General features: G+C 45.4%; 1 protein-coding gene across 1 annotated transcript in view; it reads right to left on the bottom strand.

Moving 5' to 3' along the window:
* PDK1 (pyruvate dehydrogenase kinase 1) overlaps positions 1–16,373 on the bottom strand; it is a 34,491-nt gene extending 18,118 nt beyond the window's left edge. Inside the window, exons 1-7 of the mRNA XM_004577057.3 lie at positions 16,050–16,373; positions 13,790–13,931; positions 11,797–11,868; positions 6,159–6,343; positions 5,809–5,898; positions 2,357–2,434; positions 416–492 (exon numbers count right to left, since the gene is read on the bottom strand). Of these exons, the coding sequence (XP_004577114.2) occupies positions 416–492; positions 2,357–2,434; positions 5,809–5,898; positions 6,159–6,343; positions 11,797–11,868; positions 13,790–13,931; positions 16,050–16,245 (840 nt within the window). The 5' untranslated portion in view covers positions 16,246–16,373. The remainder of the gene's footprint in view (positions 1–415; positions 493–2,356; positions 2,435–5,808; positions 5,899–6,158; positions 6,344–11,796; positions 11,869–13,789; positions 13,932–16,049) is intronic.
* Positions 16,374–25,152: the final 8,779 nt, after the last annotated feature.

Here is a 25,152-nt window from a genome sequence, read left to right as displayed (position 1 = left end):
CAAACACAACAAATCATCACTGAGACTGGTGGTTCTTTGAGGTTAGAAACTGTAAATTAGTCTTCTTAATATTTTATAAAAAACATAACCTCACTGAGCACCAATGTGTACCACTGCACTGAATACTTATGATGTCATTCTTAATCTTCAAAAAGAATCTTTGTTTTACAGGAGAGAAAACAGAGGCTCAGAGAGTAGGGGACAGTACTGGGATTCAAGCCCAGGTCTTGTGCACTCCGAAGCTGGAGTCCTCACTACACAGAGCTGCCCATCTGCCCTGACAAAGGCTGATACCTGGTAATGTGGACAGCATCTTTTAAGGAATAGGAGATTCTAGCAGGATATTTGACTTTCTGAGCAGTTTCCTAACCTCAGGAAAGCACTGGTAAAGGTTATGTGATACTATTTTACAAACCTTGAAAAGTTCAAACACCATGTGATAGAGGTGGGACGGTACATAAACCACTTGTATGGGCTGTCCTGGTGATTTTGCTACAGAGCAGAAGAGAAAAATATGAAAGAACAGAAAGATGTGCTTACAGCATTTTTAAGAATAAATTGCGTGGTGATGAAAAGAAAACATTCACTACGAAGCACGGTATTATTTGGGGGAGAACTGCCACGCGGTTTCTTCACCCATTAGTGTTTGAACCCCATACTCAAAACCATTTATCTGTGACAAGAGTCCTGGGTTTATTTTTCACAATCCTGTTAACAATTTCACCATTTTTCTACATGAAAGTTTATCTTTTTAAAGAACATTCAAAGTAGGAAAGTATCTCACAGTCCAATTCACAAAAATACATTTCTTTTTCCAAAAAAGTCATTTTCTGAGCATTTTCTTATGGACAATGCTGTTTTATCTCAGGTACCTTCTATGCATAAAGAGCTGAATGAAATATCACAGCCAGCGTCAGATTCTCAAGGGGTCCCAACACTCCTACTCGGGGCAGAGAGGAGGGCGTGAAACCGACCTCTCGTGCAGCAAAGAAGCAAGACTCACTACTGGGACCGTAGATAGTACACATGGGAACTGCCCAACACTGCTCAACTCCCAAACTCTCACTTGGATGTGTGAATCTTACTGAGGACCAGCACGGCTTTAGAACGTCACCCAGCAACTCTATTTTCAACTGAGTAACTTCTTCCATTGCTCTTCCACTGTAAGGTCCAGGATATGGCTTCATAGAAGCCTATTTAATTTTATTTTTAGCCCTTCTTATTTTTCTTAGGAAAATTATTTCCTTCTGTCAATCTACCATGCTTCCAGGACAAACTGTGAGACTCATCAATCTCCTCCCAATACATTGATGTTCTCTGTCCCAAAGACAAAGATGCCACTTGGGACAAAAAAAAAAAAACCTGGAGAGAAAGACAGCTCAAAGCATCTTTAACATTTCTAGTTACTTCTTTTCATTAGCGACAAAAGGTTATATTACAACTCAGCAAGCAGAAAAAAGGGTAATCCTTATAACACTGAAGTGACATAAAAAAGTCAAATGTAACTTTTCTTAGCATTTTTTTTCCCTAAGACTAACGAAAAAATTAAAACTAAGCAAGGTGGAGCGGGCATCAGGTAGAACAGCTAAGACACCTCTTGGAACACCTGCACACAGTATCAGAATGCTTGGGTTTTGGCGCCTGCTCTGCTCCTGCCTCCAGCGTCCTGCTAATGTCCACCTCGAGAGGTAGCAATTGATGGCTAAACTGGCTGATCCATCCCACCCACGTGAGAGAATCAGACTGAATTCCTGGCTTCAGCCGTGCTCAACCCTGGCAGCTGTGCAATTTGGGAGTGAGCCAGCACACAGGTAATAACTGTTTTTTCTCCAGTTCAAATAGTTTTTAAATTTTTTCTTCTGTGAGCAAAAAAGTTACCTAACAATCACATCCCACATCAGAGAGATTAGCTAGGTGCAGTTCTCCACTTCACTTGCAATGCAGATTCTCAGAGACTGCAATGATGGCTCAGATAACTAAGCTCCTAGCACCTTATGGGGAATTTGGATTGAACTCCCAGCTGCTGGTTCTGGCTCTAGCCCTGACCCAACTCTGTGGGCACCTGGGGAATAAGCCAGCAGATGAGAGCTCTCCATCTCTACCTCTGTCTCTTTAATAAAACTTGGGGGGAAAAAAGGAAAAGCTAAAATGCTATTCATAAAGAACCCAACTAAATTATATATATATATATATATATATATATATATATGTGTGTATAATATGTATACACACAGAAATATACAGTCTATCAGTTTCCACAATCCATGAAAAAACTGATGAGAGTCTTCTTCTGCCAAAACAACTCTAACTTGGCAATTACAACTAATCACTGAGGAGAAGAAAACATCAGGCTTACCATTCAGTTCTTCAAGCTCTAGTTCAGGAGAGTTAATATAATATAAATCACACAGACGCCTAGCATTTTCATAGCCATCTAGTTTGAATCAAAATGAAAAGAAGGCATTAAATAGATTTATTTCTCTTTCATGCATTAAGATGTCAACAGTATTAATACATGAAAAAATTGAAACCCTACCAAAGAAAACATATGTAACAATTTTACTTTGGGAAAGGTCTAAGTGTAATATAATATAGCCAAATAATCATAAAGGAAGAATGACATAGAACTATTAAAAAAAGCTTTTAAAGATCCCTATGGAAAAATACAAACAAAATATAATTAAATATGCAGAAAAGCAGAGCTGCAGAAAGCTTAGGAAATAGGTTTTTCTTTAAATATTCATTTATTCAAAGGAGTTAGAGAGGAAAGGACAGAGAGGGAGAAATAGTCCATCTGTTTGCTCACTCCCCAGATGGTCCCAATAGCCAGGGCTAGGTAGGCCAAAGCCACAAGTTTTATCCATGTCTCCCACTTGGGTGACAGGGGCCGAAACACAAGGTTCATTCTCCGCTGCTTATCCCAGGCCAGAAGCAAGGAGCTAGTCAGAAGCAAGGGCCACTGGCACACAAACCAGAGTTCATATGGAATGCCTGAACCACAGGTGGCAGCTTTACACTTGCCTAGAAACAGGTATTCTAATCCATTGTTTGATATCTCTTTGGAAGTATCAGAAATTAGAGTATTTCAATTTCTTTTAAAAATCTGCATTTATTTATGTGCTTGAGAGGCTAAGGATAGAAACAGAGCTCCCATCTACTGGTTCACTTGCATGTGTGACTCTTAATTAGTATCATCACAGATCAAGGGAGTCAACATGGCTTTAGAATATCACCCAGCAATTCTATATTCAACTGGGTAATTTCTTACACTGCTCTTCCACTCAAAGGTCCAGAATATGGTGTAGTAAAAGACCAGCAACAGTCAAGAACATGAGAACTAAACTGAGGTCTCCCACATGGGAGGCAGGGACCTTACTATCTGAGCCATCACCTGCTGCTTCTCAGGGAGTGCATTACCAGGAAGCTGGAAATGGGAGGGGAGTGGAAACTCAAATTTAGCCACTTAGATATGGGATGCTGGTATCTTAACCAATGTCCGAATTGTCAGGCCAAACATCTACCCCTGGATGTTCCCAATTACAGAAACCTTGTCTTCTAAAATACTAGTAAAAATCACTACATACCTAAGGCTGTTCTCTACAGTACTGCTGACAATAGAAAAAAACCTGAAAACAGCCTGATTGTGACTTGAGAAGAGGATGGATCCATGCTGATACACTCCATATAGCTATGGAAAACTGGAGGTGGGGATGGGTGTTGGGCTTAGCTGTTCAAACACCAGTTAGGATGCCAGTACCATCCCACTTCAGCGTATCAGAGTTTGATTCCCCCTAACTCCAGTTTCTGATTTCAGCTTCCTGATAATACGACCCTAGAAGGCAGCAGGTGATGGCTCAAGTGTTGGGTCCCTGTCACCCAAACAGGAGGCCTGGATTGACCCCTCCTGGAGGCTAGATTCTACTCCCACCACAATGCAGGCATTTGGAAGTGAGATGGGGTATGACAGGGAATTCCCTCTGTCTCTTGGATAGATGAAGTAAATGCTCCCTGGGTGGACCCACATGTAAAAACATGGTGTCTACAAAATTGCAGAAAAACATACAATATCCAATTTTCAAAAGGCAAAATAAGATCAACAACTCTGCAAGCCAATATGTGTGTGAAGTAGACAGAAAAAAAAAAAGGCTGTGAAAAGATTCAAACTGTTTATGAGTCATTGTTCCCAATAAAAGGAATTTTAAAAGGCTGGGGAGTGGAAGGTCTGAGGCAGGCACTTCGGCACAGGTGGTCAGGTTACCACTTGGGACACCTGCATTCCACACTGGAATACCTGGGATTGAGTCCCACCACAGCTTTTCATCCAGTTTCCTGCTACTGAGCCAAGGGATGGCCCAGTTCTTGGGTTCCTAAGACCCATGTGAGAGAACTAAATGGAGTTTATGGCTTCTGGTTTTGGCCCAGTGTCAGCTCTACTAATTGCAGACATTCTGTGAGTGAACTATCAGGTAGAAGATAACTCTATCTCTCCCTTCCCCTTATTTGTCACTCTGCCTTTCAAATGAACAAATAAAACTTGGCCCGGCACGATCATGTAGTGGTTAAAGTCCTCGTCTTGCATGCACCTGGATCCCATATGGTCACTGGTTCTAGTCCCAGCAGCTCCACTTCCCACCCAGCTCCCTGCTTGTGGCCTGGGAAAGCAGTTGAGGATGGTCTCAGGCCTTGGGACCCTGCACCCATGAGGGAGACCCAGAGGAGCTCCTCGCTCCTGGCTCCTGGCTTCAGATTGGCTCAGCTCCGGCTGTTGCGTTCACTTGGGGAGTGAACCATCGGACGGAAGATCTGTCTCTCCTCCTCTCTGTGTATCCGCCTTTCCAGTGGAAATAAATAAATCTTTTTTTAAAAATGAACAAATAAAACTTAAACAAAAGCATAAATCATAAAAAAGAAACATTAAAAAAAGTGAGGAGTTGGGCCAGGCATGATAGCCTAGTGGTTAAAATCCTCGTTTTGAACATGCCGGGATCCCACATGAGCGCCAGCTGCCCCACTTCCCATCCAGCTCCCTGCTTGTGGCCTGGGAAAGCAGTTGAGGACGGCCCAAGACCACCTTGGGACCCTGTACCCATGCGGGAAACCTGGAAGAAGCTCCTGGCTTCAGATAGGCGCAGCACCAGCCATTGTGGCCCCTTGGGGAGTCAGCAGACGGAACATCTTCCTCTCTGTCTTTCCTCCTGTCTCTATAACTGACTTTAAAATAAAAAATAAATTAAAAAAAAAGTAGGGAGTAGGGATTTGAATGTTTTAAAGTAAGACACATGCCCTTTTTAGTATCCTAAGATTTTTCCCTAGCAAAGAGAACTGTGCTGACAAAATACTCATGCTTTACATAGGGCACAATTAATGTTATGAAGCTATTTTCAAATCCACACATTTGCAGCCAGTGTTGTGGCACAGTGAATAGAGCCAACCCCTACATCACCAGCATCCCATGTGGGCATCAGTTTTGAGTCCCATCTGCTCCACTTCCAATCCGGCTCCCTGCTACTGGCCTGGGAAGGCAGCAGAGGATGGTCCTAGTGCTTGGGCTCCTGGAAGAAGCTTCTGGTTGTGACCTGGTCCAGCCCCAGTCATTGAGTGACCAGGGGAACAAACCAGCAGATGGAAAATCTCTCTCCTTTTTCTAACACTGCCTCTCAAAAAAAAAAAATTAGGAAAAAAAAAAAGCAAAAAGCTTTTGCTCCTAACATTTTCTATCACATTACAAATGGTAGTTGCCTTAACAGCAAGAACCACACTCAACGGCTTTGAGCTTTGTATATATTTTGACAGGAGAAATGTACTTACCTTTAATAACTTCAACTACATTGCAGTTTGGATTTATGCTTCCGATGTGTTTTCGGTGAGATGGACTTCCTTTCCCACCAAACAATAAAGCTAAAAAAAGTAAAAACAGAAAATAAGTTAAAATGACCTTTTCTAGATTTGAATGCTATTTCTCAAGAGTACAGAGAAATGGAACAAATACTTTTTGCTTCATAAACAGTATTTTACATCCAATAAAATGTAATCTCCATTATATGGCAGTTCCTTACTTTTTCTAACAAGCAAAAGAGTAAACTAAATGTTCTCTCGAAAGGGAAGTTTTCTACCAGCACATTTTAGGTGGCTTCTTCTCTCGACTTCCGGACACTTACAGTGCTGATTGAGCAACATTCTAATTGAAATGCGACTCATGTAGAATCGATCCAAGAAGTACTGAACATTCTGGCTGGTGACAGGATCCACCCCGAAGCTCTCCTTGTATTCAACCACTCCCTGCGCCATTGTGGGAATTACGTCATTGTGGCGGTTCCTGATTCGGATCACAGTATCTGTAAAGCTAAGCAAACCCATGTCAAAACAGCCAACATTTATAAGGGAATACTTGAGTATAAGCTGAAGCAACCGTACCTGGCAAGAAATCCCAAACTCAGTAAGGGAGAACCAGTGTGCTTTCCATGGTGCTGGGTTCATGAGCCCTGGGGGCGGGGGATCTGGTGGGGCTCTGGTCACCTGGCCTCGGTCCTGAGGCCTATCCGCGAGTTGAGTGCCTGTTAAGTGAGCCCTGGGGGTAGGGGATCCCGTGGGGCTCAGGCGGCCTGTCCCTCCTGGTCTCTTGGCCTGCCTGAGCAGTAGGTGCTGGGTTCATGAGCCCGGGGACAGGGCTTGGGTCTTCTGGCCTGGGTCCTGAGGCACACATGCTAGGTGGGTGCTGGGTTCATGAGCCCTGTGGGGAGGGGATCTGGCAGGGCTTAGGGCACCTGGTCCTGGTCCTTGGACCTGCCTGAGAGTGAAAAAGGCATAGCAGTAGACCCAGACTCTGCTGCACATGGAGAATTTGACAGCCCATTTGGAACCATAGCAGAGGAAGGAGAACAGAGCAAACTGGACAACTATCCCAGCAAACAATGACAGCAAAAATCTGGCTGAATCGAGACTTGAGGTCGACTATGGCAGCCAATGGACATTGGGAGGATTGCCTCACCCTTGAATCTGTGAAATCATTGGTATTTCAGAACTATCCAAACCACTGGTCAGAATCCTGAGAACATGCTGTACAGCGGGATCCTGGATTGATATTGGGTGGCAGTCACCCATCCCTGGGTACTGGGACATATAGGAGAACGGATGTGGCTTCGCCCAGAAAGAATTTGGAAACAATGGTTTCACTCACTTTTCCCTATAATCCTCAACCCTTCTCACCCCGTCAACCATGTAATTATCATCAAAAATAAAGAGGCATGAAGTCCTCATCACAAAGACACAAAACCAATTTCCAAACATGTTCATCAGACTTTAAACTACCCTCCAAAGTCGTAATCTTGAGTATAATTAACTTATCTCTATGTTCTTACTGAAATACATTCCTAGTTAGTCATTCATTATCTTCAAAGTCAAGTTGTTAAACCAAAATACAAATCTATGACATTTGATTGAGCTTAAGCCATTTACATTCAGAGTTTAATATGTATGGGTGGTACTTTGGTCCTGTCATTTTAGGAATGGGTTGTTCACTGGTTTAGTCTTGTGTTGTCATTTTACTGGGATGTTCTTCTCATTTGCCTTTGGTTTTGGTAGGTACTATTCCTCTTCTCTGTCAAGAGAACATCTTGAAGTATCATTGGTAGGGCAGGTTTGGAAGAGGCAAATTCTTTTAACTTTTCTTGACTGTGAAAGAATTTTATTTCCTTTTCAAAGACAAAAGAAAGCTTTGCTGGATATGTTATCCTAGGCCGACAACTTTTCTTTTAGAATCTGGAATATGTCACTCCATTCTCTTCTTGCTTGTAGAGTTTCCTGTGAGAGATCTCCTGTGAGTTTAATTGGCGTTCCTTTATATGTCAATTGATTTTTTTCACGTGCACATTTAAGGATCTTTTCCTTATGTTCAATTGAAGAGAGCTTGATAATCATTTGGATTAAGTCACAGATTAGTAGACTGGATTAAAAAACAAAACCCATCTATTTATTGTCTGGAGGAGACACACATCACCAACAAAGATCAGCGGAAACTATATCGCATGGATTTTATTGTTTTCTGTTGGTTTCATCTCTTCAAAACACTTTCTTCTGATTAAATCATTCAATAACTCGTAGACCATGCAGTGGCATCATTTTCTTCAAGAAGGTTCTTGATTTTCATTTCTTCAGCTACACGTTAGTCATTTAATAGCATGTTATTTAACTTCTTGATGTTGTTAATTTATTTTTTCTCCCGGATGTTGATTTTGCTTTGGGCCTCTTCATTTAAGGGGATGTATAGTAGCTGTGTAATGGAGACTGTCATATCTAGTACCATGTCATTTAACTTCATGGCATGGTAAATTTCTATTTTCCTTTCTATTGTTGATTTTGTGTTATGCCTTTTCATTTAAGGGGATGTACAGTAGCTGTGAAATGGAGAATAACATCCAGATGTGAGGATGCAGTGTAGTATGCATTTCTGCTTCCAGACAAAGATGGACTTACAATGAAACTGTTCACTATATCTTGACAATAGGATGCTGGACTCTCTGCCATTGTCCATGCCCGCAATGATGGACATATGACTGTGTATGAAGAACTATATGTTAGTAATGATATAGAGGAACTAGGTGGGGGAGAGGGAATTGGGGAGGGAATAAGGGAATATGGAACTGTATCATAAAATGATAATAATAATAAAATGTAAAAAAAAACAAAAAACCAAAATACAAACAAAATGACTCATCAAAAACAACAACAACTCTGTTTATCTCTTTTGAACAAAAGCAGGGACTGGTGTGTGGGGTAGTAGATTAAAACTAGCTTGAGTCCCTGGCTACTTCATTTTGGACCTAGCTACCTGCTAACATGTCTGTGAAAGTAGAAGACGGCAGAGTGTCTGAGCTCCTATGATCCACATGGGAGACCTGGATAGAGTACCAGGCTCCTGGTTTGGGCCTGGGCCAACACTAGCTGTTGTGGTCAATTGGGCAGTCAATCAGTGGACGGAAATCCTCTCCAACTCTGCCCTTCATGTAAATAAATAAATAAACAAACAAATGTTTTAAACATGTCATTCTGCTTGACTGCCATTTTCTAGATTTGGTTCATCGTTGTTTTCAAGTTTTAATGTTTACTTTTTCAGAAAGACCTATTTATTTGTTTGAAAGGCAGACTGACAGAGATCTTCCATGTGGGCCAGGTTGAAACTGGGAGCCAAGCACTTCATCTGAGTTTCTTAAGAAATAAGAGTGGCAGGCCACAAGTACTTGGGCCATCTTTGGCTGCTTTCCCAGGCACACTAGCAGAGACTGGAAGCAGAGCACCTGGGACTTTACGCAGCACTCCAATGAGATATTGGCAGATGGGCCCGGCGCAGTGGCCTAGCGGCTAAAGTCCTCACCTTAAACACCGGGGATCCCATATGGGCACCGGTTCTAATCCCGGCAGCACCACTTCCCATCCAGCTCCCTGCTTATAGCCTGGGAAAGCAGTCGAGGATGGCCCAATGCTTTGGGACCCTGCACCCGTGTGGGAGATCTGGAGCAGGTTCCTGGCTCCTGGTTCCTGGCTCTGGATCGGCACAGAACCAGCCGCTGCATCTCACTTGGGAAGTGAATCATCGGACGGAAGATATTCCTCTCTGTCTCTCCTCTCTGTGTATCTGACTTTGTAATAAAAATAAATCTCAAAAAAAAAAGAGAGATTGGCATATGTAGAGGTTTGACTTGCTGTATCACAATTTAGTAGCTCTTTTGTTTACTTTATTTGAAAGGCAGAGGGACAGGGAAACAAGATCTTTTACCCACTTCTTCACTCCCTAAATGGTTACAGCTGCAAGAGCTGAATCAAGTCAAAGCCAGAAATCTAGAATTCTGCACACTGTGGCAGGCAGCAGGTGATGGCGCATAGCCTGGGTCCCTGCCGCCTACATGGAGACACAGACACAATCAGCTTTTGACTCCCAGCTTTTCTCTGGGCCAGTCTCAGATGTTTAGGGCATTTGGCAAAAGAACCAACAGATGGCACACAGTTTCTGATGCTAGCTCCCTCTCTCACCCTCTTTCAAATATAATGAAAATGAATTTTTTACAAAGATTTATTCATTTGAAAGGAAGAGTATTTTCACTGAGGGGAAGAGAGAAGGATACAGACCTTCTATCAACTGGTTCAGTCCCCAAATAGCTGCAGCAATTGGAGCTGTGCTGGTCTGAAGCCAGGAGTCTCCTCTGGGTCGCTCACATGGGTGCAGGGGTCCAAACACTTCGACTATCCTTTGCTGTTTTCCCAGGATATTATCAGGACACTGGATCAGATACAGAGCAACAGCAACCTGAACCAGCACCACATGGGATGCTGGCCAGTAGGCAGTGGCATTACCCACCATACAACAGTGCCGGTCCCAGTAAGTGTTGCCATTTCTGTTAAAGACAGTTTAAAAAAAATGTACTAACAGACTAAGGACAAGAGGTAGTCTTCACAGGTTCAACAACATTTACTGGAATAAGCAACTGAGATGAATACTTTGGCTTATCAGTTTGGGAAAGTTGATTACTAAACTATTCATGTTACTAATATTACGTTACAAACCACAGATCTTAAACTCATGACATGAAGTCATATTTTGATAGTTCTTTGGCATTTCAAAATGTTTAACAAAGCAGATGTTGTGAAAAATTAAACTGTTGTGAAAAATTAAACTGCTCACATCAGTTAGCAAAAAGTTGGTTAGACATCTAGCTGCTCTGCTTTCAATCCAACTTCCTGCTAAAGCATCCTGAGGTGCAGCAGATGATGCCTCCAGTACTTGGGTCCCTGCCACTCATGCACGAGACCTGGAAGGAGGTCCAGGCTCCTAGCTTTGGCCCAGCCAAGCTCGGGCTGTTGCAGGTATTTGGGGAGTAAACCAACTGAGCTTACCTGCATTCACTTGCTCTATTACCAAATCCTTCAAATAAGTATAAGTTAAATGCACATACTCTCCAAGGAACACAGAAACCACACCTAGATTTCCATTCATCATCACAGTAAATAGCACAAAGATGAACAAGAGGCACTGCCCAATCCAATTTACAAACTATCTGCTTTGTGATACGAGTATACACAATATCTCTCATCCAAAATGCTCTCGCAACCACAAGTTGTGCTTCAAATGCTTCTGAATTTTGAAATATCTGCACAGACTTTACCAGCTGAACATTCCCAAACCAAAAACCCATACTGCTCTAAAGTCTGGAACTTCCTGAATGTTTGTAACTACCATACGGGCAGTGAATTCTTTGTTTTGGGGGGGAGCATTTCAGATTTTGGATTAGGGAAGCTCAACCTGTACCACTGTATATTCTAAATAGCGGTAACCTAAAAGCTTATCATGTTCCCCAAGGTGACCCAACAGTAGGTTTAAGGCTCATATAGTTACATTCTTTTTTTTTTTTTTTTAAAGATTTACTCATTTTTATTACAGCCAGATATACAGAGAGGAGGAGAGACAGAGAGGAAGATCTTCCGTCCGATGATTCACTCCCCAAGTGAGCCGCAACGGGCCGATGCGCGCCGATCCGATGCCGGGAACCTGGAACCTCTTCTGGATCTCCCACGCGGGTGCAGTTTCCCAATGCTTTGGGCCATCCTCGACTGCTTTCCCAGGCCACAAGCAGGGAGCTGGATGGGAAGTGGAGCCACCGGGATAAGAACCGGCGCCCATATGGGATCCCGGGGCTTTCAAGGCGAGGACTTTAGCCGCTAGGTCACGCCACCGGGCCCATAGTTACATTCTTTAATGTGATGTTTAAAATTGTGTTCAGGATAGGGTCAATAGAGCACACTTACTCATAAATGGCTTTCGCATCCTCAGCACTTTTGTCCTTAAACTCCAAAAGCTCCTGAAGGCTCTGGATGTACCTAAAATGCAAATCAAGAGCCCATGTTCTCACTCACATTCTGAAAATGCAAGGCTGTGAAATTTAGCTCAAAAGTTACTTTAACCACCTTTAAATTTGCAATACTGTTACATTATATAATCATGTTTGAAGTTACAGCTTTATACTCATTCACACTTGAGCAAAGCACTGGTCATAAAGTAGAATACGCAAATTTTGCCTTTGAAGTTTAAGTTAAATTTAATACAAGAATTTCAAGATTTTCTATTCCTTAAGTTCTATAGCCCTAAACACGTTTTAATTTTTTTAAATCCCACTGTATATTATAGTATAAATACTGATGAATCACGAGACTTGTCATGTCACCAATCTATAGATGACTTGTTGTCCATAAAATGAGGAGGCCAGCCTACCTTACTCTAAGAGTATAATTTAAATGTCTGTGCTTTAAAAATCTTGAGATGACTATGGCCAGGCAACAAATATTTGTTGAAAGTCTACAATCTACCACATAGATCTTTCAAACAGCAATGAATAAAAACACAAAAGTGATGAAGTTTTTATCCTACCTAATGATTCAAAGTAGCAAAGTGCCTGTTTAAGAATAACCAAAAGGAGGAGGGTCATGTGATTTTCAAGTCATGTAAACAAGTCCCAAGGCAATGCAGGGTCAGAGCTTAAGTTACTTCAGGACCATCTGAGTACCTCTTCCAATAGGGTGACATCCGCTCGGCTTGTCTGAAAGCTCTTTATCTAAAACTGTGCCCATTTAGCAGGCGTCCAGGGGCAATGAACATGCTGACAGTCTGTAAATCCACTGCTTGGTCTGGAAAGCTATTCCTGACCAGTCATGTTCCTCCCTGCATTTCAACTCAAGTGTCAGACATGGCACTTTAACCCTTAATTTCCACGTCCTTGGCAAGAAATACTATGCTTGCCTTCCAACAGACATGTTAGTACCTGTAATATGTGAGGCACAGATCATTCAAAAGCCAAGACCTACCATTTTAGTGAAGAATTAAAAAAAAAAAAACAGGGAGGAGTTTCCTTGAAAATTTTTATTTACACTGTCAAATCAATTTCTTTCACTTAAACTGCCTTTACAACTTGGCCTAGATAGCATCTTACCATACACAGAATAGCCACACAGCTTTTGCCCATGTTTAAAACTGACATTAGATCACCTTTTCACATGAACTTTAATGCTGAAAGGAAAACTAGATCTCCACAAAACTGTAATTGGGAAATGTCTTGCAGCCATATTTTTTCCCTATATAATGTAAATCCTGGCTGTCTCTCTTTTTTTGTTTGTTTTTTTGTTTGAAATGCAGAGTGCTTCCAAGAATTACACTTTTAAATGAATGCTGTAAACAGTGAAGGCTGCATATTGGTCCCCAGGTGAGTTTATACTGTTAAGACTCCCTAGTGTTGCTTTTGGGAGGGAAATTAGTTTATGGTTTCAGAAACTTCTGTCTTAAAATGGGAAAAGAGACACTTTAACTGTTGTGCTCTACAGAAAGATCTTCTTCAATGAAGTAAACTCAGTTTACAAAAAAAGATATTTGCCTTCATATATTTCATCATTTTGACCACAGCAAGGTTTAGCACACCTCATATGCAAAATGGAATTGAAGCATTTTCCCCATGCAGGGTGGTTAAAGAGATTGTACATGCCCAGCCATTTGCACGTGGTAGGCACTTCTCTTTACCCCTGCAGATCCAGTAACACAGATCACGGAGCTCTCATCTTTGCTTCCGCACAGTTCTAGTTGGTTTTCTGATGATCAAAAAGTGATGACTTCAGGATTCAGAAGACAAATCCAGATTTGACAAAAGGGAAGACAAGCACCGTTTTAAATGTCACTGAAGAGTAAGAAAGCATTTAGTTCAACATTGAGTAAAACAGCTCCAAAGAAATTATGACCACAGCATGGGAACCTTACCAGCTTTGTACCAACTGAACAGACGGTGTCCTGAGAAGGTTATCGGGAAGCAGACTTATTTCTTTCATGATGTTTGCCAATCTGACGGGCAACTCCTGCCGCAGAAACATAAATGAGGTCTTTTCGCAAGCATTCACCGATCCTGGAACCAAAGGCCATGGGAAGAGCAGTAAGTAAATGCTTTAAGGTGGAGGTCTGGCAGCAGCAAGAAACATAGGAATTATCTGAGAAGGCAGTATGACCCCTGGGGCTGGGGCTGGGGCAGGACCAGCAGGTGGAGATGCTGCTGCCTGAGGCAGGAGAGGAGCAGACCCAGTGTTGGAGGTTCTCAGAATGACTCCCCCACTTCCAACACTGCGACCATCCTCACTGGGATGAGCTAAGAGCATGCTAGAGCTGAGGCTGGTGGGGCACATCTGAGCCTGGCTCAGAAGTTTGCCCTCTACACCCTGGGGCGGCTAACATTTAGAAAAGCTGACCCCTAACTCTATCCAGTGTGAGCACCTAGCCAGGAAACCTGGGAAACATTCCAAGTACAAGGGAAGATGGAATCCATGAGAGATCATGACCACCAATCATTACCAGCAACAAGTGAGCCCAGGAGGGCTTCCAGGTGGTGGAAAATCACCAACATCTGCAAGGCCCCACACAGCTCTCTGATTTCTCAGTCACCTGCCACTTTCTACCTTAGCGTCCTAACAGGGAAGCAAAAAACTGAACAGAATCCTCCTTTAGCAAACAGCTCTATATAGTTTAAAGTTGCACTAACTAGGATGATGTTTAACCAGGCAGTTGAGACAACAGTAACCCAGATCAGAGGGGCTGAGCTCCCCCACTGGCCAGGATGGGGTGGGGGGAGGAGAGGTGGTGACAGTCCAGCTAAGGTGGGTTCCCGTTGTTCATGCGGAAGACTTGGGTTGAGTTCCCCGCTCCCTGGCCCAGCCTGACCCAGTCCCGGCATCTGGAGGAAAGAACCAGCAGATGGGAGCCTGTCTGTGCATGACTGTGTATGTGTCTGTCTGTCTGTCCATCAAAGGTTTTTTTTTTTAAGATTCACTTATTTTTATTGCAAAGTCAGATATACAGAGAGGAAGATCTTCCATCTGATGATTCACTCCCCAAGTGAGCTGCAACGGCTGGTGCTGGGCCGATCTGAAGCTGGGAGCCATTAACTTCTTTCAGGTCTCCCATGCAGGTGCAGGGTCCAAAGACCTCGGCCCATACCTGACTGCTTTCCCAGGCCACAAGCAGGGAGCCTGATGGGAAGTGGAGCTGCCAGGATTAGAACTGGTGCCCATACGGGATCCTGTTGCGTTCCAGGTGAGGACTTTAGCCACTAGGCCACTGCGCTGGGCCCCCAAAAGTTTTTTAACTTAAAAAAAAAAGTTTAAAACGGAACATTAAATTATTTCAGTAACATTTTAAGTTCAGTGACAATCTTATGGTTTTAGCAGGGACAATCTTTGCAAAACTCAGAATGTCAGTACGGGAATTATGGCTTTAAAGGAAAACATGTCCTTGTGAAAGAATGTTGTGAGCAAGGTCAAATTCACCCCCTTTCATCACTCTAGAAAAACAAAAATGGAGGGCTTGGAGCCAAAAGCGAATTTGCTACTGCAAACCAGTTTTCAGATACAGTTGCCAGAGACGTCGGTATTTACTTGGGTCCACAGGCGATGCTGGTCACCTGGTAGCACTCACAATGTAGATAACTTTTGCTACTCAAATTTTATGGTTAAACGCCTGACTCGCAGTTCCTTCTGCCATCTGTAACACCGTCTCCTGGAGAAAGCCTGGTGGATGTGGTCAACTCCTCAGCACCTGCTACATGCCATGTCATGACATGCCTGTCGGTGACAAGAAAAACCTTCCAACAAACAGTGGGCCGGTTCGAACCCGCTTTGCCTGTCATCACGCCAATTCTTTGCATCCATCCTATGCAAAACCGCAAGTTTCTCATCACCCTGCGGAATCCGCCCCAAAGCCAGCGTACCCTGGCACACGTGCGGCGCGAAAGGCGGAGCGTCGTGCCGCCCGCGGTCCACAGCAAATTTGTTTTTAACCAGACAGTACAAAGTCCCACGCCCCGTTTAGCGGGGGTCATGAGCGCGGCCACCCGCGAAGGAGAGAGGAAGCACCGAGGGAGCCGAGGAGAGGGAAGACGTTACAGACGAGCCGGTGCTCCGAAGCTCCCCCCCGGCAGCCACAGCGCCCAGCCCGGAGCGAGCAACAAAGGCCCGAGGGCTCGGGCCGCACTCACCGAAGTCCAGGAACTGCTTCATGGAGAGCGGCGACGGCGAGAAGCGCGCGTAGAAGTCCACTTGGCCCGGAACGCCGCGCTCCGCCGCCGGACCCGAACCGGAGTCTGAGGCGAAGCTGCGACGGTCGCGGGGGCCGGCGGCGCGCAGCCCCGGGCCGGCCACGGCGGCTCCGCGCAGCAGCCGCGCCAGCTTCATGCCTAGCCCCGCCGGAGGAGCCGGAGCCCCGGCGCCAGGCCGCCGCTCCGCGTCTCGGCCGGGCGCTACGTGAGGGACGTGGCGGGCCGCCGGGGGCGGGGAGCGGCTGTCACCGCCGCGGCCGCCGCCGCCCCCCGCGTCGCTGGGCGGAGACCGAGCCGGAGCCGGCGCGCCTGCGCCTCGGTCGAGGCCTCGCCCCCTTCCCGCGAGGCTCGCCGAGTGAGGCGGCGGGGCTCGGCTGAGGCGAGGTCCGGAGAGGCCCGCGGCTGGCGGCGGTTGGTTCTCCGGTGGCTGTCTCGTGCGGCCCGCGGGGAGGTGCGCCCCATGGCCGAGACCTTTTGTTAAACCACCGCATCCTTCTTCCTCTCCCGTCACGGCCTCATGCCAAAGGCTGGAGGGTTCTTCAGCGAGCGCGTTCTCGAAAGTCCCATATTTTACAGGGGAAGAACCTGCCACTCGAACGCTGGACACCGCGATGGGACGCGGATAGGAGTCCGCGTGCGATCTCAGCAACTGTGGGGCCAGGGGCAAAGGCGGAACCCTAGTGGGAGGCATTCTCTAAGGCCATTCTGGGCTGGTCGGCAGCAGCGAGCTTACAGCGTCCCTCCACCTCCCATTGCCCTCACTTAGGGTCGCAAGTGGCCTACTGCACCCTATGCAGGTTCTGCAGAGTAAACATGGGACTCCACCATGCTGCTGCAGGTTTCACCCATACTCAGAGCGACAAAGGCTGCAGTTAATACTGCAAACACTACTGGTCTCTGCGCCCCTGCTTCCCCATGTCCACCACAGTGCTGAAGTGCTTCAGATGCAGCAACAAAAAATGTTTTTACCGTGTGCTTTATCAATTAAATCAATTTATATATACAGGTTGACTTTGTTCCAAAATTCTTGTGTTTCTCATTTCAGATTTGTTTGGGTGGTACCATTTGGGGATGAGATCAATGACAATCCATTTGTGTTCCATCTCCGCCTTCCACACATAGCCTACAAGTAGTGTTGTGATCTTAGGCAGCTAGTTCAGGGTCATGAGCTTGGAAGCCATGCCTCCCCAATCCAGGTGATGCTTTCTGGTCACCTGTGAGTCGAAGGATGCTTACCTAGCCTCACCTGAGAGGAGGCAGTACTGTGTTGTTGTAACCACTCTCCTCTCAATCCCCTATAAAGGCCCATGATAGGGAGCGGCTTGCTTTCCTGGTCATGTGCTTCGGGTGCTCTTACAGCTTCCCACAGACTTGGCTTCCCGTGGACAGACTATGACAGGAAGCCCTTGAACATGGCCTCTGTCTGTTTTCTTCACCTCTGTTCACAGCTTGGGCAGGTCAGGAAAGATGCGCATGCTAAGATGCTTGGTGTTTCTATTTGTGTGCTTTCAAGAGTTCCAGGAGCCATGAGATCTAACAGTAATGGGATGTGAACAGAGAAGCCAGGAAAAGGTGAATGTTTATAGCTTTGTGAGTATATCCAGGGTGTTCACTGCACAACTCTTAGATAATTTGTATCACTGGGGAAGCTGGAACATAGGCCTTGAGTTTAACACATTCCACAGTAGTGAACATTTGTTCCTCTCAGGGTTTCAATTGAAGAATGGATTGCCACATTGACTTGTCATTTGCTAATTTCTAAGCAGGCCTGGCCATCACCATACTTGGTTAATAAAGACCCCTTAACATTTCCTAGACTTGCACCCCACAATAGTATTTAGTGCATCTGCGGATTGGTAGATTGTAAGGCTCCAGTTCATGTTCAGAACCAGAAATCCACACAGAATAAAGTTCAGCTTAAAACAAGCTTTGTTGGGAGTGCTCCTGGGTGAGGTTCACTGGTCTGGTAGACAGCGGGCCAGAGAATGGGGAATATGATTAGGGGGCTGTAGAGGTGGAGTTTTGGGGGACAAAGAAATGCTCCTTAGATGGTCTATCAAGTGCTGTGGGTGCCTTTTGACCTTGGTCACCGTTTCACTGCTCTGCTGAGGAGGGGGCTGCATTCTGCAGCTGTGGTTTATCAGCCACCTTTCTCAGCCTGCTCCTGGGCTGCCCCTCATCCACCCAGGCTGGGCCTTACGTAGATAATGGACCCAGTTTGGGACTTGGGAACATTCTGGATTTCTGTTTCAATTAGTTAACCCTCAGCCAAGGCACAGACACAAACACACAGGCTTCAAAAAGCTCATAAGAAATGGAATTACATTTCATTTCTTCATGGTAGTCATGTTGCACATTTTTCTTTCTGCCCAAACTTTCAGATGCGTTGTAGCTCTTTCTCTTGAAAGGGTTGTTTGTCTCACACCCACAGACATTTAGGCACATGAGCAAAGAAGAAAATTATTAAGCAAAAGAAAACAAAAGCTCCTGGCTGTGTTGGGTAGGGTCCATAGGGGTTGCCAAAAAAAAAAAAAAAAAAAAGAGAGAGAGATGGTGTCTAGGAGTTTATATTTCCAAATGGGGAATTTCCCCTGAGTAGTGGGAGCCAGGACCAGCTGCCAGAACCACTTTTGGGGGCATAGTCCTGCTCCTTGCTAGGTACTCCTTAGAGCTGGAGTAACTGGATTTGCATAGCAAAAGAAAAATAAATCTTCAAAAATGAGAGTTTGCACTTTTTCCTTAGCAATCTTGGAAGTTTGTGCATGGTAGAATTAGTTGGTTATCCCCGTTACTTATAACTGACACAGTTGTAACATAGCTCAAAGTTAATGGATGAGAATCAGATGCCTGGGGGATGTTTGTTTTAAAAGCATAGTGTTCTACCAAAGCCAGTTTCTGCCTGCACACATCTACCTGCCTTCCTGCTTTAAGGGAAACTGTGATGTAGAGACCATCCTACCTAGGATATGTTTTAGGGTAGACCCTGGGAAGGTTCCTGGAACAGCCTGCAGGAAGCCAGGAGAGGAGTTCACACTGCAGAGTGAGGGCACTGCAAGGGCTCATCAGCATCTTTAAACACTGTGCCAGGTGCCCACCCCTAGATTAATTATTTTAACAGCAATTTGAGCCTGCATCTCTGAGAGACTAGAAGTCCTTTGCTGACATCTGAATTATACATGTTCAGGAGACCAAATATGCCCTTCTCAAATATCAAAAGCCTGTGGTGCCAAGAACAAGTCTCTGAGAAGATTACAAAGACAAAAGGTTTCCAAACCTCCATCACAACCAGGGAAAATAAATAAAAATAATAATAAATAAAAATAAATCTTTTTTCATATATTTTTATTTTTGACATTCTTTACATAGTTAATCAGGGCACAAAGGTTCGAGGGCTACAGGAAAGTGGGTAGGACTATTATTTCTACATTTTTTTCCCTATATCTGAGCTAAAGGGGGAGGTAAAGGGAGAAGCCCCACCAAGTCTCCCACCCACCCCAGGTCCCGGATGTGGGACATGCTCCGAGGGTCTTGCTCACGTGGTTTTGATGGTTCAACAGTTATGAATTGTTGCCAATCTCGCCATTCCAAGCACAATGAGGTCACTGAAGAATCCACTGATTGACACAGCCCATCTTAGAGTCTCTGTTTGCCCAGTTTTTCACTGCCAACATATGGCTGAGGTAGTTGACTGACTTGTTCTGTTCTCTGTCTTTTCATGGTTAGGGTTCTGAATCCGGCATTTCGATTGGGGAGATCCCCAAAGAGACTTTGTCTGAGGTGAACCCAGACCAGATTCTTGTGTGTACTTGCAAGTACAGGGCCCAGTGCAGTCCATCGCCCCAATCAGCTGGTGGTTGCAATTGTGGAGTGTGTTCTGTTTCCAGCGCTGTCTTCCACTGGAACCAATGGGTGTTGCAGTCCAGCCTGGTTCTGCCCAGCACACACTCGGCCTTCACATAAACCAGTGGGAGCTGCAGCCTAGTCGGAGCAACCCACAATAACCCCCACAGGCCTGCCCCCTACCTTGGTTCCCATGCTTGCCAGTATGTGCAGCAGACTAGTCCATCCTGTCCCACATCCCGTTCAGCTCTCATACATGTCAGTGGACATTGAAGCCTAGTTCAACCCAACCAGCCTGACCATCCAGCCCACACACATGCTGTTGGGTGCCCTTCTGTCTAGCCACCCCTGCCCCTGTCCTGGTTTTCGTGCCCTCCAGTGGGAATGGTGACCCAAAAGGGAGGAGCCCACTATTTCCCTTGTAGGTTACTCCCACTCCCGGATTATGCACTCTCCTGGTAGTTCTGCAGTTTAACTTGACAGAATTAGCCCCCAGTGCCAGCTTCTGCCAGCTGATGCTGAAGCAAAGCCCAACCAACCCTCACCCACTCTCATCTCTGTTTGCACCAGTAGAAACAGTTAAACCCCCCACCCCTCGATCTAATCCACATGAGGCCCACAGGTGTTACAGCCCTGCCTAGTCTGGTCTGCCCCCATCCCAGCTCATGCTCTCCAGTGGGAGTAGCTTTCCAGCAGGGGGACCCCCCTCAGCCACATTCCCCTTGCCTGCCCTGCCCTCTCTCTCCCTGGTTCTCGTGTGTGCTGGTTGGGCACTGCGGTCAAATAAATCTTTTTTTAAAAAATTATTTTTATTGGGAAGTCAGAGACACGGAGAAAAGGAGAGACAGAGTGGAAGATCCTCTGTTTGCTGGTTCTCTCCCCAAGTGGCCACAATGGCTGGAGCTGAGCCTAACCGAAGCTGGGAGCCAGGAGCTTCTTTGAGGTCTCCCGCGTGGGTGCAGGGTTCCAAGGCTTTGGGCTGTCCTTTGCTGCTTTCCCAGGCCACAAGCAGGGAAGTGGATGGGAAGCAGGTGCTGCCGGGATTAGAACCAGTGCCCATACGGGATCCCAGCACGTGCAAGGTGAGGACTGTAGCCATTAGGCTACCGCACTGGGCCCATATGGAATTATTTTTCTCCTATACTTTATACTACATACTTCTCCTCTGTACTTTGTCATCATCAAAATCCAATCCGTTTTCAGATTCTCTTGTGAGTAGAGAAGTTCAAATGTCTAATCTTCCAGTCTCATTTTCTTCCATTCATTTCTTTAGTCTTAGTTGCTTCTTTCTGTGGTTCATACTCTGAACAAGTCTTTGTTTAGACATGCTCTGGGCTGACAGGTCCTGAAGATAACAGAGCAAACAAGTTCCACAGGACTTCCGGGGAAGCCACAGCTAACGAAGAGTGAGACTGAGTCCTTGCCAAAGGCTAGAAGGAGGCGCAAACTCAGTAGTTAGGTTTGTGGTGGTCACAGCCAGAGGAAACTTGAATACCTACTTCTTGAGAAGGAGACCTCCAAACTGTAGCCTACCTCTTACAGCCAGCCTAAAGTTTATTTCCACCTTCTTGTTCGGCTACTAAGTTAGATATCACTATGATTATACCAGACCGACCCAGCCTCGCTTTAGAGGGTGAGCTTTTGGAATGTGCATATTCTCAGTGGGAAACCATCAAAGCAGCCTTAAAGAAGTGCCCCTTCTGGGACCCGACGCAGTAGGCTAGTGGTTACAGTCCTCACCTTGCATGTGCCAGGATCCCATATGGGTGCCAGTTCATATCCCAACTGTCCCACTTTCCTTCTAGCTCCCTGCTTGTGGCCTGGGAAAGCAGTCAAGGCTGACCCAAAGCCTTAGGACCTTGCACTTGCATGGGTGACCAGGAAGAAGCTCCTGGCTTTGGATTGGCTCAGCTCTGGCTATTGTGGCCATTTAGGGAGTGAATCAATGGATGGAAGATTTGTCTCTCCTTCTCTGTAAATCTTCCCAATAAAAATAATAAATAATTTTTAAAATGTCACCTCTGTTGTCAAGACAGTGAAAGCAGCACACATCCAGTAAAACAGAAACTGACTGTGCCCTTGTCTCGCTTACCTGTATGTTGGAGGAGGTTAGGGGTTTGGAAGTTGGAAGCTGAGGTAGGTACTACAATCAGTGACAGCTCTCTAGTTCCTAGGTCCTTGACCTTTTGTTGAGAGTGAATTCAGGAGCAAGCTGGCGAATAGCAAATAGTGAACACTTGCCTACTTGGAGAGGCACGGCCCCATTCCTGAACTACGTTCAATAGGTTATTTGTTAAATGGGAAGACCCATTCTAGTTGGGGGTAGGGATACTCAGTTTTGGTTTTTTTTTTTCTGAGCTGTAGGTGGAGATTTCCTGAAAGCTATTGTTTTGCTCCTTGCATGGTCTCATGTTTCCTGCAAAGTGGCTGGCAGGTGTGTCATTGAGCATGCTGATGAATTACAGTGAACCTATGATCAACTGTCCATCAATCTAGGTCAGCCTTGTATCCCTAAAGAGGTATGAGCTTGGTCCAGGCAGAGGCTCTGTTCACCCTCAGATCAGCAGGAACCAGGCCCACATGATGCAGACTTAAGATTCTAGAAACTGCAACCTCCAGGTGCCTCGACTGCTTCCTCTGCCTCTCCACAAGATGGTCTGCATTCCCTGGAAGCCTAAGTTATCAATCCTAGTTTACACACCATTTGATAGACGAGGATGCTAAAGTGTCAACTACTTAAACTTACGGGGCGGGGGGGGGCATTTGGCCCAGCCTTTAAAACACTCATCCCACGGGAAGTGCGCAGATTCCAGTTCTGCCTCTGGCTGCTGCTGTCAGCTTCCTGTAAACGCAGATGGTTAGCTTCTGATTCCTGACAGTCTCCTGACCTCTTTCCCCTCTAGCTCCTCCTCACGTGTTCAAAAGCAAGGTATTTCCACTCCTTGCCCTTTAATAAATCCTCAGGTCCCTAAAGTTGTAGTTCTTAACCCTGGCTGCATTTTCAGAGTTAGTGGATTAAGTCTCCCCTCCCCTCTCCCCCTTTTAAAAATTTACTTCAGTGGCAGAGAGAGATAGAGGCAGACAGAACAAGCTTACATTTGTTGATTCACTCCCCCAAATACCTGCAATAGTGGCCTGGTCCCAGCCTGTGTGTCTGAAGCCAAGAACACAGTCCAGGTCTTCTCCATGCTAATGGCAGGAACTCAACAGCTTGAGCCAACTTGCTGCCTCCCAGGGGCTGGTGGTAGCAGGAAGCTGGAGTTCCAAGCAGAAGCCAGTGACAGAGACAGACAATCTGCTGTGGGGAAGGGGCATCTTCAACACAAGCCCAAACGCTGGTCCCAGCCCAGGAGGTGTTCAACAGCACCAAAACCTGGATCCCATCCTTGGAGATTTCTGAGCGCAGCATCAGGAGTAAAACCTGCAAATGTTCCTTAACTGATTCAAACATGTAGAGTGGAATGAGAATAACTACTCCAAACTTTCTGCAAACGGGGCTGTTTCGTACCTAACAAGGACCAGGCGTTCATGTGACATGGCCCTCTAGGAGTGAACTCACTTAGGCTTGTCAATGTCTGTTTAGAGTGTGAGCTTCCTGTAAAAGGTCAGAGGCAGGCTCTCACGTGCAGGTGCATCCCCACAATCTGATTCAGCACCCCCTACACTTTTTTTTGGTATCCATTTAGCAAATGATGAAGCCACATCCATCTGCCAACAGGATCTTCACAGAAGGCTCACTTCAATCCATCCACTGGTTATTGAATACTGAACTAGAAGGCTTGGCGATAACAAGAGCAGTACACTTCGATCTTGTTGTCTCTGAGACTTTTTGAGAGGATGTTCTAGAAGGACTGAACTCTCCTAACAAGTCAGTTTCCTTGACCCTGGAAGAAGCAGCATAACTTACAGAAAGCTCCAGGGCCAGGGCGAAGGGAAGATTGCGGCACTTAATAAGTCTCCTGATAGCTACAAAGATTGCCCTTGCCTCCCTTGTTTTGAGTATAATCATCAGCCATTACCAGGTTAGCTGTGCCCTTTGAGGTACCTGGCTCACACCTGCTCCAGGCAGGACCAGCTTTCCTGCTCTGCTTTGCGTTATGCTCTTCATTTCTCCTTCACTGGAGCATCCAGCCAGGCATCCTTCTCTGACTGTCCTGCCAGGTGATGTCTTTGGCACCTCTGCAGCGCAGACCTCAGCACAGCTCTTCCTTGTTCTAACAGCTGCACAGCAAGCCCTTCAGTCTGCAAACCAGGAGTGTGAGGAACAAGCAAGCACATGCTTGTCACTGGTCACAACCAGGAACTATGGGAAGCACGAATGCCAGCACGCTACTGTGAAACCCTTACGCAGGTCGTTTCCTTCATCTCCATCAGCCTCACCTTCCTGGTGAGGAACTGCCTCTCACCACTTTGTTCTCCCCAGCTAATCAAACAATTCTTCCAGATTCGTTCTTAGCCTTGAAGATGTACTTACACATGTCTGCAATTCATTCTTCTCCTCCTTTAAAACAGTCTCTCAATTTCATTTTCTTTTTAAGATGTTTGCATTTAGAAGGCCTCATTTCATTCCTATCTCTTGATTTGGGATACTTCCCCTATTCTAGAACGTTCTCACACACCATGGCATGCCATAAGCCGTGCAATGCATGACCCAGGGTGAGGTTGCTGGCAAGTAAACTATAACCAGTAATACAGAGTTGGCGTTTGCAATGATGTCCTCTGTAACTCCAAAAGGATCCAAGGGTAACTTGATGACGACTGTCACTCTCAGGCATTCCTGGATGTCTGACAGGAAAGTGGAGTCATGAGTCGCTTACAGCATTGCCATCAGCTCCATCCAGCCTGTCATTTATGCCATAGCCCAAGCCAAACCACAGCCAATGATCGACTCTATACATGGTTATGGGGACTGCATGTAATTTAATCCAGCTGTATCCAGACACCTGGGTGAAGCTGACAATGTTCATAGTCACTGTCTAAAACATTAAAAAACGCCAATCACAAATACCTTCAGGTTGTAACATGTGTTTGATTGTCAATGAACCAAGAAGGCCAAGCAAGACTGAATATGTAATACCAAATGAAGTGGCAAAATATATCCTAATACATGTAACAGGTAAAATCTTTTGGACTAGAGATTTATTCATGCCAGGACGTACTGAATTATCTGGGTACTATCCAAGTACTTTACTTTCTTAAGTTT

The sequence above is a fragment of the Ochotona princeps genome, chromosome 5, assembly GCF_030435755.1.
Source record: "Ochotona princeps isolate mOchPri1 chromosome 5, mOchPri1.hap1, whole genome shotgun sequence".
NCBI lineage: Eukaryota > Metazoa > Chordata > Mammalia > Lagomorpha > Ochotonidae > Ochotona > Ochotona princeps.
This window is presented reverse-complemented; position numbering and strand designations above follow the sequence as displayed.